The 19,615-nt window shown below is 43.9% G+C and overlaps 1 protein-coding gene across 3 annotated transcripts in view; it reads left to right on the forward strand.

The window, feature by feature from the left end:
• ZYG11A (zyg-11 family member A, cell cycle regulator) overlaps positions 1–19,615 on the forward strand; it is a 61,322-nt gene that overhangs the window by 12,403 nt on the left and 29,304 nt on the right. For all 3 annotated transcript variants that reach the window (XM_050803021.1, XM_050803030.1, XM_050803040.1), the window contains exons 3-6: positions 6,197–6,948; positions 12,051–12,191; positions 15,453–15,629; positions 18,955–19,019. In XM_050803021.1, the coding sequence (XP_050658978.1) occupies positions 6,197–6,948; positions 12,051–12,191; positions 15,453–15,629; positions 18,955–19,019 (1,135 nt within the window). The remainder of the gene's footprint in view (positions 1–6,196; positions 6,949–12,050; positions 12,192–15,452; positions 15,630–18,954; positions 19,020–19,615) is intronic.

A 19,615-nucleotide genomic window follows, 5' to 3' on the forward strand; every position in this document is an offset into this window, starting at 1 on the left:
GATGGAGTTTCGCTCTTGTCACCAAGACTGGAGTATAGTGGCACAATCTTGGCTCACTGCAACCTCCACTTCCTGGGTTCAAGCGATTCTCCTGCCTCAGCCTCCCAAGTAGCTGGGATTACAGGCGCCCACCACCATGCCTGGCTGATTTTTGTATTTTTAGTAGAGACGGGGTTTTACCACATTGGCCAGGCTGGTCTCGAACTCCTGACTTCAGGTGATCCGCCTGCCTTGGCCTCCCGAAGTCCTGGGATTACAGGCGTGAGACACCACGCCCGGCCTGCTCTCTAGCTTTTTCAAAATGCTCTTGCTATAGTCTTGTTTACCATTCTTTTCATTATGGTTATGAGTCTTACCTCCCATTGTAGCTGTGCTTAAAGAACTCCACTAAAAACAGAAAGGAAAAAAAGGGCATTTTATTATTTATTTATTTATAACTTGGGATTACAGGTGTGAGCCATCACGTCCGGTGTGAGGCACCGTGCCTGGCCCATAATCAATTTTAGAACCTCGAAATTTCCATCACTTCAGAAAGAAACCTTGTGCCCGTTAGATTTTACTTCCTTTTTCCCACATCCCTCTAGCCCTAAGCAACCACTAGTCTACTTTTCATCTCTATGGATATTCCCACCAGCAGTGTCCAAGAGTGTCTCCACGTTCTCACCAAGACTCATCTGACATTTTGATTATAGCCATCCTAGTGGATGTGAAATAGTATCTGTTGGGCTTTTAATTTGCATTTCCCTAGTGACTAACAGTGTTGAGCAGCTTTTCATGTGCTTATTGGCCATTTATGTTTTGTTTTGTTTTGTTTTGTTTTGAGACAGAGTCTCTGTTGCCCAGGCTGGAGTGCAGTGGCGTGATCTCGGCTCACCACAACCTCCTCCTCCCAAGCTCAAATGATTCTCCTGCCTCAGCCTCCCAAGTAGCTGGGACTGTAGGCGCTTGCCACCATGCCCAGCTAATTTTTGTATTTTTAGCAGAGGCGGTGTTTCACTATGTTGGCCAGGCTGGTCTCGAACTCCTGACCTCATGATCCACCGGCCTTGGCCTCCCAAAGTGCTGGGATTACAGGCGTGAACCACTGTGCCTGGCTTCTCTTTTTTTTTTTGAGACAGTTTTGTTCTTGTTGCCCAGGCTGTAGTGCAATGGCTTCCCAAAGTGCTAGAGTTACATGCATGAGCCACTGTGCCTGGCCTATTTATTGTATATTACATAATTGCTTTTTGCATGTTAAACCAACCTTGTATCCCTTGGACAAATCCCACTTGGTCATTTTTATGTGCTACTGCTTTTTAAGTTTTGTTTTGTTTATTCTGCTTGATAATGTTTTTTTTTTGAGATGGGGTCTTGCTCTGGTGCCCAGGCTGGAGTGTAGTGGCACTATCATAGCTCACTGCTGCCTTGACCTCAGCTCAAGCAGTTTTCCCACCTCAGTCTCCCGAGAAAAACACAAGTTCGAACTGTACAGATCCACCCATATGCAAATCTTTTTCAGTAAATATACTGCAGGTTTTTTTTTGGAGATTTGCAACAATTTGAAAAAACTCGCAAACTTTGTAGCATAGAAATATCAAAAGGTAAGAAAAGGATTTGTCATGAATGTATAAAAATATACTGCAGCACTCTTCATAATAGCCAAGGTATGGAATCAATCTAAGTGTCTATCAGTGGAGGAATGTATGAAGAAAATGTGGAATATGCACATAGTAGAATACTATTCAGCCATAAAAAAAAAATAAAATCCTGTCATGTGCGGCAACATAAATGAACTTGAAGGACATTATGTTAAGTGAAATAAGCCAGGCACAGAAAGATAAATACCACATGATCTCACTCACGGAATCTAAAGAAGTTGATCTCATAGAAGAAAAGAATAGAATAGTAGTTACCAGAGGCTGGGGAGAGGGGAAGAAAGGAGAAATAGGGAGAGATTACTCAACAGGTACAAAGTTAGAGTTAGATAGGAGGAATAAATTCCGGTGGCCTATTACACAGTAGGGTTTCTATGATTAATAATAATGTATTATATATTTCAAAATAGATAGGATTTTGAATGTTCCCACCACAAAAAAAGGATAAATGGGTAAGGTCATGGATATACTAAATACCTTGATTTGATGATCACAATATATATATGCATATAGAAATAGCACACTATACCCCCAAATATGTACAATTATGTATCAAAAATAAAATGCAAAAGAAATGAAAGAGGGAACACAACTACTAACCTTATAGAAATGAAATGGATTAGAAAGGAATACTGTGAACAAGTGTATGCCAATAAATTCGATAACTTTCACGAAAGGGACAAGTTTCTAGAATAACACAAACTAAAATTTTAAACATGTCTTTATGGTAGCATAAAGGCTGAGGCAGGAGAATCACTTGAACTCAGGAGGCGGAGGTTGTGGTGAGCCGAGATCGTGCCACTGCACTCCAGCCTGGGCAACAGAGACTCTGTCTCAAAAAAAAAGACACAAATGGCCAATAAGCACATGACAAGTTGCTCAACACCGTTAGGGAAATGCAGATTAAAAGCCCAACAGATACTATTTCACATCCACTAGGATGGCTATTATCAAAATGTCAGATGAGTCTTGGTGAGAACGTGGAGAAACTCTTGGACACTGCTGGCGGGAATGTAAAATAGCACAGCCACAAACAACAGTCTGGCAGTTCTCAAAAAGATAACGATTTACCATTTGATCCAGCAATTTCACTCAGAGAAATGAAAACTTATATCCACATAGAAACTTTTACACATTCCTGCAGATTCATATGGGGCAGAGAAAGTTTGGAATACATTTTTTTTAAGTTTAAAAATAAAATGTGTACACATATCTTTATGGTACCATATTATTCATAATAGCCCAAAAGTGAAAACAACACAAATGTCCATCAACTGAAAAACAGATAAATACAATGTGGTATGTCCATACAGTAGAATATGCGACTATAAAAAGGAACAAGTACAGATATACATGTTGCACAATGTGAGCCTTAAAAACATGCTAAATGAAAAAAGTTTGGCACACAAGACCACATATTGGATGATTTAATTTATATTAAATGTTCAGAACAGGCAAATCCATAGAGATGGAAAGTAGACTAGTGGTTGCTTAGGGCTGGAGGGATGTGAGAAAAAGGAAGTAAAATCTTAACGGGCACAAGGTTTCTTTCTGAGGTGATGGAAATTTTGAGGTTCTGAAATTGATTATGGGCCAGGCACAGTGCCTCATGCCTGTAATCCCAGCACTTTGGGAGGCTGAGGCAGGCAGATCATTTGAGGTCAGGAGTTTGGGACCAGCCTGGCCAACATGGTGAAACCCCATCTGTACTAAAAATACAGAAACTACGGCCGGATGTGGTGGCTCACACCTGTAACCCCAGATTATAAAACTGATCATTTGTTGCATAAAGTTTCTTGTAATAGGTATTTTGTCATATAAGTGCTATGATTTTGACGTGTTCCTCCAATCCCCGTATATCCTGTCATTTCAACGTTGGAGGTAGATGCTTGATCAAGTTCATGTCGGTTTTTTTTTTTTTTTAACTCTTGGAGTGGTGCTATGTGCTTTCTTCAGGGAATTGATAAGGTTGGTTTGTTTTTGTGATGGCGGCGGCCATAGGTGGATGATCATTGCCTAGATCCCTTAAATTATCAGGAGTGGCTGGGCACGGTGGTTCATGCCTGTAATCCCAGCACTTTGGAAGGTCTAGGCCGGAAGACTGCTTGGAACCAGGCTTTCGAGGCTATAGTGAGCTATAATCACGCCATTGCACTGCATTCCTGGGCAGGAGTGAGACTCTGTCTCTTAAAAGGAAAAAAAAAAAGGCCGGGCGGGGTGGCTCAAGCCTGTAATCCCAGCACTTTGGGAGGCCGAGGCGGGTGGATCACGAGGTCAGGAGATCGAGACCATCCTGGCTAACATGGTGAAACCCCGTCTCTACTAAAAATACAAAAAACTAGCCGGGCGTGGTGGCGGCAGCTGTAGTCCCAGCTACTCGGAGGCTGAGACGAGGCTGAGGCGGGAGAATGGCGTGAACCCGGGAGGCGGAGCTTGCAGTGAGTTGAGATCCTGCCACTGCACTCCAGCCTGGGCGACACAGCGAGACTCCGTCTCAAAAAAAAAAAAAAAATTGGGCCGGGCGCGGTGGCTCAAGCCTGTAATCCCAGTACTTTGAGAGGCCGAGACGGGCGGATCACGAGGTCAGGAGATCGACCATCCTGGCTAACACAGCGAAACCCTGTCTCTACTAAAAAAAACACAAAAAACTAGCCGGGTGAGGTGGTGGGTGCCTGTAGTCCCAGCTACTCGGGAGGCTGAGGCAGGAGAATGGCGTAAACCCGGGAGGTGGAGCTTGCAGTGAGCTGAGATCCGGCCACTGCACTCCAGCCTGGGCGACCGAGCAAGGCTCTGTCTCAAAAAAAAAAAAAATTGGCCAGGTGCATTGGCTCACGCCAATCTCAGCACTTTGGGAGGCCAAGGCGGGTGGATCACCTGAGGTCAGGAGTTTGAGACCAGCTTGACCAGCATGGAGAAACCCTGTCTCTACTAAAAATAAATACAAAAATTAGCTGGGCATGGTAGCACATGCCTGTAATCCCAGCTACTCGGGAGGCTGAGTCAGGAGAATTGCTTGAAGCTGGGAGGCAGAGGTTGCCTGGGCAACAAAAGTGAAAAAAAAAATTGTCAGCGTTTCTTGTTGGTTTGACTTTTAGTGGTCATTACTCTCCTTCACCTTTCTGGTTTAGAGTAGTTTTCTGTTTTGTTTTTTTTCTTGTGTCCTGGATTACTCTTCCACAATTTCCTTCTGTTTTTCTATCTGCACCTTAAGTATTTTGTGCTTCTTAAGGACCTGTCTTGGATACTTTTCTCACTCTGAACACTCCTTATGTGATTTTCCTTGGTTTATTTTACCTCCTCTACTGTCCTTCCCCAGAGTTCTCAGCCCGTTATCCTAAACTCCTGAATCATGTTACTAATTGCTCCCTTGGTGTCCTGCACTTTTCTCTGGGCAGCTGAGTCATCATATTTTCCTGATTTTCTTCCTACCTCATTGAATGCTGCTGTTTTTATTTTTTTATTTTTTATTTTTTTGAGACAGAGTTTTGCTCTTGTTGCCCAGGCTGGAGTGCCGTGGTGTGATCTTAACTCGCTGCCATGACTTAGCTCACTGCAACCTCTGCCTCCCAAGTTAAAGCATTTCTCCTGCCTCAGCCTCCCGCTTTGATTACAGGGGCCTGCCACCACGCCTTGCCAACTTTTTATATTTTTAGTAAAAATGGGTTTCACCATGTTGGCCAGGCTGGTCTCGAACTCCTGATCTCAAACTCCTGACCTCAACTAATCTGCCTGCCTCAGCCTCCCAAAGTGCTTCAATTACAGGTGTGAGCCACCGCATCCAGCCTATTTTATTTTTTTTGAGACAGGGTCTCACTCTGTCGCCCAGGCTGGACTGTAGTGGTGTGATTATGGTTTACTGTAACTTCAAATTCCTGGGCCCAAGTGATCCTCCTATCTCAGCCTCCTGAGTAACTGGGACTACAGGTGTGCACTACCATGCCTGGCTAATTCAACATTTTTTTTTTGTAGAGACGGAGTGTCCCCATGTTGCCCAGGCTGCTCTCTAAACTCCTGGGCTCAAGCAGTCCACATGCCTGGGACTCCCAAAGTGCTGGGGTTACAAGCATAAGCCACTGTGCACAGCCTAAATTTTTCTTTTTTCTTTCTTTTTTTTTTGGTTAGCAACAGTCTTAGTCTGTGTCTCTTAGGCTGGAGTGCAGTGGCACCTACTTGGCTCACTGTTCCGCCTCCCTCCCAGGTTCAAGCAATTCTCGTGCCTGAGCAATGAGTAGCTGGGACTACAGGCGCCCGCCACCTCGCCCAGCTAGTTTTTTTGTACTTTTTAGTAGAGACGGGATTTCACCGTGTTCGCCAGGATGGTCTCGATCTCCTGACCTCGTGATCCGCCCGTCTCGGCCTCCCAAAGTGCTGGGATTACAGGCTTGAGCCGCCGCGCCCGGCCGAGATAATAATCTTACTAAAGGAGTTTAGAACAATGCTAGCACAGAGCAGTAAATGTTGTCATTATTGTTATTATTAGCATCTGTCTTCTTTGCCACATTTTATCCTGGAAAGACATGAGATCTAGTCGTCATTACAAGTTGGTTCTGGTTCTTTTATAGGCAAGCTGACTGACAGAACAGCAAGCATTTTCCGAGGCAACCAAATGAAACTGAAGCTGGTCAATATCCAAAAAGCTAAAATCTCTACAGCTGCATTCATAAAAGCCTTCTGCCATCATAAGCTCATTGAACTGAACGCTACTGCAGTGCATGCTGACCTCCCAGTTCCAGACATCATAAGTGGACTCTGCAGCAATAGCTGGATCCAGCAAAACCTCCGGTGTCTCCTGTTAGACTCGACAAGCATCCCTCAAAATTCAAGATTACTGTTCTTTAGTCAGCTCACTGGTCTTCGCATTTTAAGTGTTTTTAATGTTTGTTTTCATACTGAAGACCTGGCTAATGTTTCTCAGTTACCAAGACTGGAAAGCTTAGATATCTCTAATACTCTGGTCACTGATATTTCTGCACTGCTTACCTGTAAGGATCGATTGAAGTCTCTTACAATGCACTATCTAAAATGCCTGAGCATGACCAAACCACAAATTCTTGCAGTCATTAGAGGACTTACATGTCTGCTTCACCTTGATATTTCTGTTCACAGGCAACTCAAATCAGACCTAGCTTTTCATTTGCTACAGCAGAAGGATATCCTGCCCAATGTTGTGTCATTGGATATTTCTGGGGGCAGTTGCATCACTGATGAAGCTGTAGAACTATTTATACAACAGCGGCCTGCCATGCAATTTGTGGGACTATTGGCCACGGATGCTGGCACTTCTGACTTCTTTACTGCAAAGCAAGGCTTGAGGGTTTGTTCTTATCTAAATAAGTTTTGTTTCATTTGTTTAGAACATTATTAAACTTGTGCTATAGACCAGAATTTTTACCAGGTATTAGGGTTACGGAGACAGATAAAAAAATCTTTAAACAGCTTATTTAATAATTAACGATTATTGTGCACCTACTACGTGGTAGGTTGTGAGAATATTATTATTTTTTGAGATGGAGTTTTGCTCTTGTTGCCCAGGCTGGAGTGCAATGGTGCGATCTCGGCTCACTGCAACCTCCGCCTCCTGGGTTCAAGCGATTCTCCTGCCTCTGCCTCCCGAGTAGCTGGGATTACAGGCATGTGCCATCACACCTGGGTAGTTTTGTATTTTTAATAGAGATTGGGTTTCTTCATGTTGGTCAGGCTGGTCTCAGACTCCTGACCTCAGGTGATCTGCCTGCCTTGGCCTCCCAAAGTGCTGGAATTACAGGCGTGAGCCACCGTGCCCAGCCACACGTGAGAATATAATATTAAGATATAGGCTGAGCACGGTGGCTCACGCCTGTAATCCCAGCACTTTGGGAGGCCGAGGCGGGCAGATCACTTGAGGTCAGGAGTCCGAGGCCAGCCTGGCCAACATGGTGAAACCTGGTCTGTACTAAAAATACAAAAATTAGCCTGGTGTGGTGGCGGGCGCCTATAATCCCAGCTACTTGGGAGGCTGAGGCAGGAGAATCGCTTGAACCCGGGAGGTGGAGGTTGCAGTTAGCTGAGACTGCACTACCGCATTCCAGCCTGGCCAAAAGCGAAACTCAGTCTCAAAAAAAAAAAAAAGATACAGTCCCAGCCTCCATGTTGGCTTGATAATCAGGACCGTTTTTTTTTTGTTTTGTTTTTTTTTTTTTTTTTTTTTTTTTTGCGACAGAGTATCCCTCTGTTGCCCAGGGTGGAGTGCGGTGGCACCATCTCGGCTCCTTGCCACCATGCCCAGCTAATTTTTTATTTTTAGTAGAGACAGGGTTTCACCATGTTGGCCAGGCTGGTCTCGAACTCCTGACCTCAGGTGATCTGCCCACCTCCGCCTTCCAAAGTGCTGGGATTACAGGAGTGGGGCACCATGCTCTGCATGTGGTTTTCTCCTTTCATCCTCCCATTTTACATGGATGAGGAAAGTGGAAGCTTCAGGAGGTTTAGCTACTTACCCAAAATCATGGAACTATTAAGTAAGTGGTAGAGCGGGGACCTGTGCCAAAGTATGACTCTAAAACTTGTGTTCTTTAGCTCTGTGAAGAGCAGAATATAATGGATAAGGTATGTGATCAACATGGCTAACATTTTTGTGTGAAGTATTGATAAGCAATTTTACATTTTGGGGTTTTTATTGTTGTTGTTCTTTGGAACATTTACATGAAACAAAAAGGAATTTTAGAAAGATTACTTAAGATGGCCTGGCATGGTGGCTCACGCCTGTAATCCCAGCACTTTGAGAGGCCAAGGCTGGTGGATCACTTGAGATCAGGAGTTCGAAACCAGCCTAGCCAACCCTGTCTCTACTAAAAATACAAAAATTAGCTGGGTGTGGTGGCGCCCCCCTGTAATCCCAGCTACTCAGGAGCCTGAGCCAGGAGAATCGCTTGAACCTGGGAGGCAGAAGTTGCAGTGAGCTGAGGTCGTGCCACTGTTCTCCATCCTGGGTGACAGTGAGACTCTGTCTCAAAAAAAGAAAAAAGAAAATATTACCTAAGAGAAAAGTATTGAGCATTGATGAGATGATGGGATAAGTCTATAGATGCACATGGTATTCATTTTTTATTCATTTAAAAATATTTTAAATTAAAATTTTAATATTTTTACAGGCAAGGTGTCACTATGTTGCATGACCTCACTACTGATTAGCATGGGAGTTTTGACCTCCATTTCTGGCCTTGATCAGTTCACCTCTCCTTAGGCAACCTGGTGGTCCCCTGCTCCTGGAAGCTTAACATTGATGCCAGGCTTGGTATGGATACCCAATTGGCATGCACACTACAGCCCAGAACTCCTGGGTTCAGGCAGTCCTCCTGCCTCAGCCTCCCAAGTAGCTGGAACTATAGTCATGTGCCACTGTGCCTGGCTCATGGTGTTACTTTTGAACATACATTTAAATACATGTGGTTAGGAATATATATTTTTAAAACAGTGGTTCTTTACCTTAGATGTACATTGTAATCACTGTGGGAGCTTTACTGATCCCTGTGTCCTGTCCCCCAGAGATTATGATTTAATTGGTCTGGGACTTGGCCTGGGCATCAGGATTTTAAAAACTCCTAGCTAATTATAATGTAGAGCCAAGGTTCAGAGCTATTATTATTATTATTTTTTGTTTTGTGGAGACAGAGTTTTGCTCTTGTTGCCCAAGGTGGAGTGCAATGGCGCAATCTCGGCTCACTGCCACCTCTGCCTCCTAGATTCAAGTGATTCTCCTACCTCAGCTTCCCGAGTAGCTGGGATTACAGGCGTGCATCACCACACCTGGCTAATTTTTTTGTATTTTTAGTAGAGGCAGAGTTTCACCATGCTAGTCAGGCTGGTCTTGAACTCCCAGACCTCAGGTGATCCACCCGCCTTGGGCTCCCAAAGCGCTGGGATTACAGGCATGAGCCACCGTGCCCAGCCCAGAGCTATTTTTTTTTTTTTTTTTTTTTTTTTTTTTTGAGACAGAGTCTCTGTGTCTCCCAGGCTGGAGTGCAGTGGCGTGATCTCGGCTCACTGCAAGCTCCGCCTCCCGGGTTCACGCCATTCTCCCGCCTCAGCCTCCCAAGTAGCTGAGACTACAGGCGCCCGCCACCACGCCCGGCTAGTTTTTTGTATTTTTAGTAGAGACGGGGTTTCACCATGTTAGCCAGGATAGTCTCGATCTCCTGACCTCGTGATCCACCCGCCTCGGCCTCCCAAAGTGCTGGGATTACAGGCTTGAGCCACCGCGCCCAGCCCAGAGCTATTGTTTTAAAAGAATTCTTTCTTTATAATCATACCTCCTTTGTTCTTCCTAGGGGAAGAGAGTAAAGTGATTGTATACTCATTCGTTGTGTTAACATTTTATTCTTTTGATTTGAAATTAGCAATTGTTGTATTTTAATTAATTAATTTTTTTATTGAGACAGAGTCACTCTATTGTCCAGGACGGAGTGCAGTGGCACGATCTCGGCTCACTGCAACCTCTGCTGTGAGCCGAGATCTCCAAATTTTTTTGGGGACAGTCAAGTCCTGCTCTGTCGCCCAGGCTGGAGTGCAATGGTCCTATCTTAGCTCACCACCAAGGATTATCTCTTCTCCCTTGGATTAACTTGACATCTTTGTTGAAAATCGGGTGTCCGTATACGTGTGAGTCTATTACTGGGCTCTTTATTTTTTTTAATTTTTATTTATTTATTTTTTTGAGATGGAGTCTCGCCCTGTCACCCAGGCTGGAGTGCAGTAGCACGATCTCCATTCACTGCAAGCTCTGCCTCCCGGGTTCGCGCCATTCTCCTGCCTCAGCCTCCCAAGTAGCTGGGACTACAGGTGCCCACCACAATGCCTGGCCAGTTTTTTGTGTTTTTAGTAGAGATGGGGTTTCACCATGTTAGCCAAGATAGTCTCGATCTCCTGACCTCATGGTCCGCCTGCCTCGGCCACCCAAAGTGCTGGGATTATCGGCGTGAGCCACCTTTATCTGTTTGTCTATCTCCACCAATACTATATATATATGTGTGTGTGTGTGTGTGTGTGTGTGTGTGTGTGTGTGTGTGTGTATATATATATATATTTTTTTTTTTTTTCTGAGACAGAATCTCGGTCTGTCACTCAGGCTAGAGTGCAGTGGTGTGATCTCTGCTCACTGCAACCTCCACCTCCCAGGTTCAAGTGATTCTCCTAGCTCAGCCTCCTAAGTAACTGGGACTGTAGGCATGCACCACCACGCCTAGCTAATTTTTGTACTTCATAGTAGAGATGAGGATTCACCATGTTGGCCAGGCTGGTCTTGAACTCCTGACCTCAGGCGATCTGCCCGCCTTGGCCTCCCAAAGTGTTGGGATTACAGGCCTGAGCCATCACGCCCGGCCTACTGTCTTGATTACTCTAACTTTATATGAAGTCTTGAAATTAGGTAATGTGACTTCTTCAACTATGTTATTCTGTTTCATAATTGTTTTGGTTATTCTAGGTTCTTTGTATTTCCATATGAATCATAAAAACAACTTGTCAATATCTACAAAAAGGACTACTGGTATTTTAGTTGGGATTGCCTTGAATCTATAGGTCAGTTTGAGGAAAATTGCCATTTAATAACGTTGAGTCTCCTGTTGTTTTGAAAAATAGAGGTGAGGTCTCACTACGTTGCCCAGGCTGATCTCATAGTCCTAGGCTCAAGCAACCCTTGTGCCTCAGACTTCCGAAGTGTTGGGATTACAGGCATTAGCCACCATGCCTGGCACTAGTCTCCTGATTCTTTTTTTTTTTTTTTTTTTTTTTTTTTGAGACTGAGTCTGGCTCTGTTGCCCAGGCTGGAGTGCAGTGGCCGGATCTCAGCTCACTGCAAGCTCCGCCTCCCGGGTTTACGCCATTCTCCTGCCTCAGCCTCCGGAGTAGCTGGGACCACAGGCGCCCGCCACCTCGCCCGGCTAGTTTTTTGTATTTTTTAGTAGAGACGGGGTTTCACCGTGTTAGCCAGGATGGTCTCGATCTCCTGACCTTGTGATCCGCCCGTCTCGGCCTCCCAAAGTGCTGGGATTACAGGCTTGAGCCACCGCGCCCGGCTAGTCTCCTGATTCTTGAACCCAGTATATCTCTGCATTTATTTAGATCTTTAATTTCTCTCAGCATATTTTGTCATGTAGCTGGGACTACAGGCGCCTGCCACCACGCCTGGCTAATTTCTGTAATTTTAGTAGAGACGGGGTTTTACCATATTGTTCAGGCTGGTCTCTAACTCCTGACCTCAGGTGAGCCACCTGCCTTAGCCTCCCAAAGTGCTGGAATTACAGGCGTGAGCCACTGCACCTGGCCAACACATGGAACATTTCATTGAACATCTGTTATTGTCTCAAACACTGGATGCCCCAAAAACCCTGTGCTTAAAAATGAATGGTGAAACCTATTTGGTAACGTCTTTATTTTCAGGTTGCTGGAGGAGCCAGTATGAGTCAGATTTCAGAAGCTCTGAGCCGATACAGGAACAGATCATGTTTTATGAAGGAAGCCCTCTGCAGGCTATTCACAGAGACATTTTCAATGGAGGTGACCATGCCTGCTATTTTAAAGGTAATTGAAGAAAGAAACATTTTATTATTACTTCTTAACTTGGTTCAATTAATAATTGTTAATGAACCACACTGAATATAATAAATTATATGCTTTATTCTATAGTGAGTCAAGTGCTCTCATAGAGCAAAGAAAAGAATGTTAAGCTTAGCTGACAAAGTGTCTTTTGCTTTGAGTATCTGGATTTATGTGGAATAAATTTGAATCAAAACAGTTAAAATTTGGTCTTAAGTAAGGGACTAATAGGATCATGTGGTAAGTGGCTTGGGAAAGAAAACTGCAGTTATTTATTTTTCTTTTATACATGTGTTTATTTGAAACATAGTTGTTTTTAGTGAAACATAACAATGAAAGGTCTTAAGAAAAATCTTTTCTTTTATTATTTGTAATTTTTTGCAATTCTTTAAAAATATGGATATTTCCCCAGCACTTTGAGAGGCTGAAGCGGGTGGATCACGAGGTCAAGAAATTGAGACCATCCTGGCCAACATAGTGAAACCCCATCTCTACTAAATACAATAGAAAAATTAGCTGGGCATGGTGGCGCGCTCCTGTAGTCCCAGCTACTTGGGAGACTGAGGCAGGAGAATCGCTTGAGGTTGCAGTGAGCCGAGATCGCGCCACTGCACTCCCTCCTGGTGACAGAGCGAGACTCAAAAAATATATATATATATTTTTACAGCATGGGCGATTAACTTTATTTACAGCTCAAAAGCAATAATGTATAAAGAAAAACTCTGGGTCAGCTGTGGTGGCTCATGCCTGTAATCCCACCACTTTGGTTGGGAGGCCCAGATGGGAGGATTTCCTGAGGCCAAGAGTTCAAGACCATCCTGATCAACATTAGTAAGACCCTGTCTCTACACAAATTTAGAAAAAAAAAAAATAGCTCTGGCTGGGCGCCATGGCTCACACCTGTAATCCCAGCACTTTTTGGGAGGCTGAGGTGGGCAGATCACCTGAGGTCAGGAGTTCGAGACCAGCCTGGCCTACATGGTGGAACCCCGTCTCTACTGAAAATACAAAAATTAGCCAGGCTTGGTGGCAGGTGCCTGTAATCCGAGCTACTGGGGAGGCTAAGTCAGGAGAATCACTTGAACTTAGGAGACGGAGGTTGCAGTGAGCCGAGATGATGCCACTGCACTCCAGCCTGGGCGACAGAGTGAGACTCTGTCTCAAAAAAAAAAAAAAAAAATTAACTGGGCATAGTTGCACATGCCTATAGTCCCAGCTACTTGGGTGACTGACATTGGAGGACTTTGTGAGCTGAGGAATTTGAGGCTGCTACAGTAAGCTATGATGGTGCCACTATACTCCAGCCTGGGTAACAAAGCAAGATCCCAACTCGAAAAAATAAATAAAAAATTCTGGGCCTTTTTTTCCATCTGTAAGGAAGAGATTGAATTAAATGTTCTTCTGTTTTTGTTTGTTTGTTTTTGTTGTTGTTCTTTGAGACAGGGTCTCACTCTGTTGCCCAGGCTGGAGTACAGTGGCATGATATGGTCTCAGCTAACTGCAGTCTTGACCTCCTGGGCTCAAGTGATCCTCCTGCCTCAGCCTCCTGAGTAGCTGGGACTATAGGCGTGCCCCACCATGCCTGGCTATTTTTTTGTTTTTTCTATAAAGATGAGGTCTTACTATGTTGCCTAGGCTGAATTTAGATGTTCTAAATTTCTTTTCATGCTAAGATTCTATAATTTTTGTGAAAATCACATTTCTTTTGGTTTCTGGATTTTTTTTTTTTTTTTTTTTTTTTTTTGAGACAGAGTCTCGCTGTGTCTCCCAGGCTGGAGTGCAGTGGCGTGATCTCGGCTCACTGCAAGCTCCGCCTCCCGGGTTCACGCCATTCTCCCGCCTCAGCCTCCCAAGTAGCTGAGACTACAGGCGCCCGCCACCACGCCCGGCTAGTTTTTTGTATTTTTAGTAGAGACGGGGTTTCACCATGTTAGCCAGGATAGTCTTGATCTCCTGACCTCGTGATCCACCCGCCTCGGCCTCCCAAAGTTCTGGGACTACAGGCTTGAGCCACCGCGCCCAGCCTGGTTTCTGGATTTCTAAATTGCAGATGATGGCAATCTAATGAAACTGAAAAATCAATTTAGCAATATACAAAAAATGTCATTTTCCATAGCAGAAGTATATCCCAGGTCTGTCTCTAGTAGAGGAAACAGATCACAGTGTCCCTGAATGGCAGAGCAGGTGGGGTCTAAGCTTGGAACAATGCCTTCATTTTACATTTGTGTTCGAGGTCTTCCACGGTATAGCTTCAAGTTACCTAATGTTTTGTTTTACCATGTTTCAAATTCTTCTTCTCTGTTGGTGGATTTATCCCATCCTTTTTTCCACTTTGTTTTTCTTTTTTCTTTTTTTTTTTGAGACGGAGTCTCGCTGTGTCGCCCAGGCTGGAGTGCAGTGGCGCGATCTCGGCTCACTGCAAGTTCCACCTCCCGGGTTCACGCCATTCTCCCGCCTCAGCCTCCGAGTAGCTGGGACTACAGGCGCCCGCCACCACGCCCGGCTATTTTTTTTGTATTTTTAGTAGAGACGGGGTTTCACCATGTTAGCCAGGATGGTCTTGATCTCCTGACGTCGTGATCCACCCGCCTCGGCCTTCCAAAGTGCTGGGATTACAGGCTTGAGCCACCGCGCCCGGCCCACTTTGTTTTTCTTTATCACGCTTCTTTTCCCTAGGAATACCCTGTCCATTCTGCCCCCACATTTATCTCCTCCTGTGTAAATCCTGAGACTCTGCCTAAATATGCTCTCTCAATGAGTTCTTTTGATTCTCTCCCAGAAATGACCACTCTCTCCATAATTACTGTCCTCAGACATCACTTCATTGATGCGTCTTTTATGGTGCTTTTCTTCCATTTTATTTTTTTGGCATTTCTCACAGTGTTAGTACTCTCACAAGGCTTTATGCTAATGAGTAGCTGTCACTCATGTTTGTGTCCCCTGCAGCGCCTGTCACAGTAGCTTGTATGGAGTGAGGCTCAATAAATGATTTTGAGTTAATTTCACAGATAAAGGAACAGATGTCTTGAGAAAGGAAGTGACTTGGCCAAAGTCACACAGATAGTGACTCCATTTGGATTAGAAGGCTTTGCTGTAATACTCTGATGTACTAAAGAATAAATGCTTGGAGTAGGGAAAATCTGTTCCTGTCCCAGTAAACGAAGATTTCTGCCAACCAAAACATGGACAAGACAGCATAGAGAATATTAGTGGCATCATATGCACTAAAAACAAGTTCATCTTCAGCTTGTGGCTGTAGGAATGAGGAATCACCCGTTGGATTTGCCAGTGCAGTTCACAGCCAGTGCTTGCGCTCTCAACCTAACACGCCAGGGCCTGGCCAAGGGGATGCCTGTTCGCCTGTTGTCAGAGGTCACCTGTCTACTTTTCAAGGCTCTGAAAAATTTCCCCCATTACCAGCAGGTAATTTCAATTGAATATTTGTTTGTGCTTTTTTTGTTGTTGTTGATATAGAGTCTAAGCTCTGTTGCCCAGGCCAGAGTGCAGTGGCACTGTTTGTTTTTGGTTTTTTTTTGTTGTTTGTTTGTTTTAAAGACAGAGTCTCTCTTTGTCACCCAGGCTGGAGTACAGTGGCATGATCTCGGTTCACTGTGACCTCTGTCTCCCGGATTCAAGCAATTTTCCTGCCTCAGCCTCCTTAGTAGCTGGGATTACAGGTGTGCACCACCACGCCCAGCTAACTTTTGTATTTTTAGTAGAGATGGGTTTCACCATGTTGGTCAGGCTGGTCTCAAACTCCTGACCTCGTGAGCCACCATGTGTGGCAGACAATTTGTGTTTTTTAACTTTAGGATAAATAGGTGAAAAATATATTATTTAGTTCTGGTTTTTCGCCCTATTAGAGAAAGAGAATAGATAAAAGAGTTTGTGTTTGTTATAGAAAAAATAGGAAATATAGATAAGCAGTGAGGTTAAAATTTTCTTTTTCTTTTTTCTTTTTTTTTTGAGAGATTTTCACTCTTGTTGCCCAGGCTGGAGTGCAGTGGTGTGATCTCGGCTCACTGCAACCTCTGCCTCCCGGGTTCAAGCGATTCAGCTGGGCCTACATGTGCATGCCACCACAGCTGGCTAATTCTTTTTTTTTTTTTTTTTGGGATAGTCTTGCTGTGTCACCCAGGCTGGAGTGCCATGGCGCGATCTTGGCTCACTGCAAGCTCCACCTCCCAGGTTCACGCCATTCTGCTGCCTCAGCCTCTCCAGCAGCTGGGACTATAGGCACCCGCCACCACACCTGGTTAATTTTTTTTTTTTTTTTTTTTTTGTATTTTTAGTAGAGACGGGGTTTCACCGTGTTAGCCAGAATGGTCTTGATCTCCTGACCTCGTGATCTGCCCGCCTCGGCCTCCCAAAGTGCTGAGATTACAGGTGTGAGCCGCCATACCCAGCCAGTTAATTCTTTTGTATTTTTAGTAGAGACGGGGTTTTACCATGTTGGTCCATCTGGTCTCAAACTCCAGACCTCAGTATTACAGGTGTGAGCCATTGCTCCCAACCTGAGGTTAATATTTTTAAAATCTCTCATAAACATACTGCCCAGAAACATCTATTAACACTTTATTGTTTAGACCTTTACCTCACCCTACACATGAAAATTAAGCTGAATTGAATCATACATCTAAATATAAAAGTAAGGCTGGGCTTAGTGGCTCATTCCTATAATGCCAGCACTTTGGGAGACCAAGAGGGCAGGCTCACTTGAGGCTGGGAGTTTATGATCAGCCTGGGCAACATAGCGAGACCCAGTTTTTACTAAAAATAAAAAATAAAAATTGGCTGAGCATGGTGGCAAGCATCTGTAGTCCTTGCTACTCGGGACACTGAGGTAGGAGGATTACTTGGAGTTGGAAGCTGCAGTGAGCTTTGATCTGAGCCACTACACTCCAGCCTGGGCAACAAAGCCAAGACCCTGTCTAACAAAAACCTTGTCTAAACAAGACCCTGTGCCTGGCCTACAAAAACAGACAGACAAAAAAGAAAAGAATAAAACTTTAACAAAACATAAGAGAAAACATTTGTGACCTTGGGGTAAGTAAAGATATCTTAGGTTATGAAAAGCACATTATAAAAGAAAAAAATGAAAGTTCATCAAAATTAAAAGCTGTTCTTTCTCACACACACACATGTATATACACACACCTTTTTTTTTTTTTTTTTTGGTGAGTCTCGCTCTGTTGCCTAGGCTGGAGTGCAGTGGTGCGATCTTGCCTCACTGCAATCTCCGTCTCCTGGGTTCATGCCATTCTCCTGCCTCAGCCTCCCAAGTAGCTGGGACTACAGGCGCCCGCCACCATGCCCAGCTAATTTTTTTTTTTTTGTATTTTTAGTAGAGATAGGATTTCACTGTGTTAGCCAAGATGGTCTCGATCTCCTGACCTCATGATCTGCCCGCCTCGGCCTTCCAAAGTGCTGGGATTACAGTCGTGAGCCACCGTGCCTAGCCTACACACATTTTCATTTTTATTATTTTTTTTGAGATGAAATCTCACTCTGTTGCCCAGGCTGGAGTGCAGTGGCATGATCTTGGCTCACTGAAACCTCTGCCTCCTGCTTCAGCCTCTCGAGTAGCTGGGATTACAGGTGCACGCCACCATGCCTGGCTGATTTTGTATTTTTAGTATAGATGCGGTTTCACCATGTTGGCCAGGCTGGTTTCAAACTGCTGACCTCAGGTGATCACCTACCTTGGCCTCCCAGAGTGCTGGGATTACAGGAGTGAGCCACCATGCCTGGCCCCCTCCCCAACACATTTTTAAAAATGAAAAGGTAGATGATGGACTGGGAAACATGTTCATTTTATATATATGAGAATCGACTTCATTCAGAGTATCTAAAGAACTCAACTTGTCAATACAGTACAAATAAACCAGTTATAAAAATGATCAAAGAATTTGAACAGTTTGGTAGTTTCTTTAGAAGTTAAATATATACTTTATAAACTACCTAGTCATTCCACTCCTAGGTATTTATTGAAGATAAATGAAAGCATGTATCCATATAAAGATATTTACATGAATGTTCATGGTACCTTTATTTAATTGCCAAAAACTTGAAACATACCAAATGTCCAACAACAGGCGAATAGATACATTGTAACAAATCTATTTAGGGAAACACTGGTTGGCACACAAAGAGATGAAGTACTGATATCTGCAGTGTAGATGACACTCAAAAATGTTATATGTTTAGCAAAACAGGCCAAACTCAGAAGAGCAGAACCACATGATTCCATTTGCATAACACCTTAAAAAAACTAATCTATAATGATTGCAATTTTCCAAGGATAGGGTTACAGGGTTGAGACTGACTGGAAGAGGGGACAGTGGTACTCTCTGGGGAGATAGAAGTATTAAATCTTGATTGTAGCAGTGGTTACACAGTGGTATACATTTGTGAAATCTAATTCAAATGTGTACTTTGTAAAGGGAGTTGATTTTTAAAAAAATACAATTAGGAAGGTGGTTTTCCTCATTTATTTCTACCTTACTTTTAAAGTTGGAAAATCCTACTCAGTCTTCATTCCCTCATGACAGTCATCAGTTATAGCATTAAATGAAAATTGTGGATAGGGACAGGTATTTTCTTATGAGCTCTCAATAAGAGCTTTTGAGCTTTTCTTATGAGCTCTCAATAAGAAAAGCTCACTGGTACTACTTCCAAATACATAGAATCTTTGTTTAGAATGGAATGTTACATTTGTTCAAAATTATTTTTCTTTATTCTCTAAAAGTTACAGAAGAATTGTCTTCTCTCCTTAACCAATTCCAGGATTCTTGTGGATGTTCCGTTTGACAGGCAAGTATAAGACTTGGTCATTTGATTGGGGTGTTGGCCTTTGGTTATTAAATGCAGGGGCCTGATTAAGGCTGGGATAAGGTGTTTGGAGAGAAGGTTCTGTTGAGCTTCTTCCACATAGAAGTGATTAGAAGTACCCTACTTGAAATGTCTCCTAAAGTGATTCCAGTACAGGATAGTGGGTAAGAACAGGTTCCGAGAGCCAAACATACTTGGACTTAAGATCTAGCCCTTTCATTATCTTTGCTTATAAGTTTCCTCATTTGTTAAATAATGCCTCTTACCATCATTAGATACGATAGTGTCTGTAAAGTACAGGCTATTCTAAAGAATATTAGTAATAGGCCGGGCGCAGTGGCTCACGCCTGTAATCCCAGCACTTTGGGAGGCCGAGGCGGGTGGATCACGAGGTCAGGAGATCAAGATCACCCTGGCCAACATGGTGAAACCCCATCTCCACTAAAAATACAAAAATTAGCTGGGCATGGTGGCATGCGCCTGTAGTCCCAGCTACTTGGCAGGCTGAGGCAGGAGAATCGCTTGAACCCCGGAGGCGGAGGTTGCAGTGAGCCAAGATCGCACCATTGCACTCCAGC

This window comes from Macaca thibetana, chromosome 1 (assembly GCF_024542745.1).
Source record: "Macaca thibetana thibetana isolate TM-01 chromosome 1, ASM2454274v1, whole genome shotgun sequence".
NCBI lineage: Eukaryota > Metazoa > Chordata > Mammalia > Primates > Cercopithecidae > Macaca > Macaca thibetana.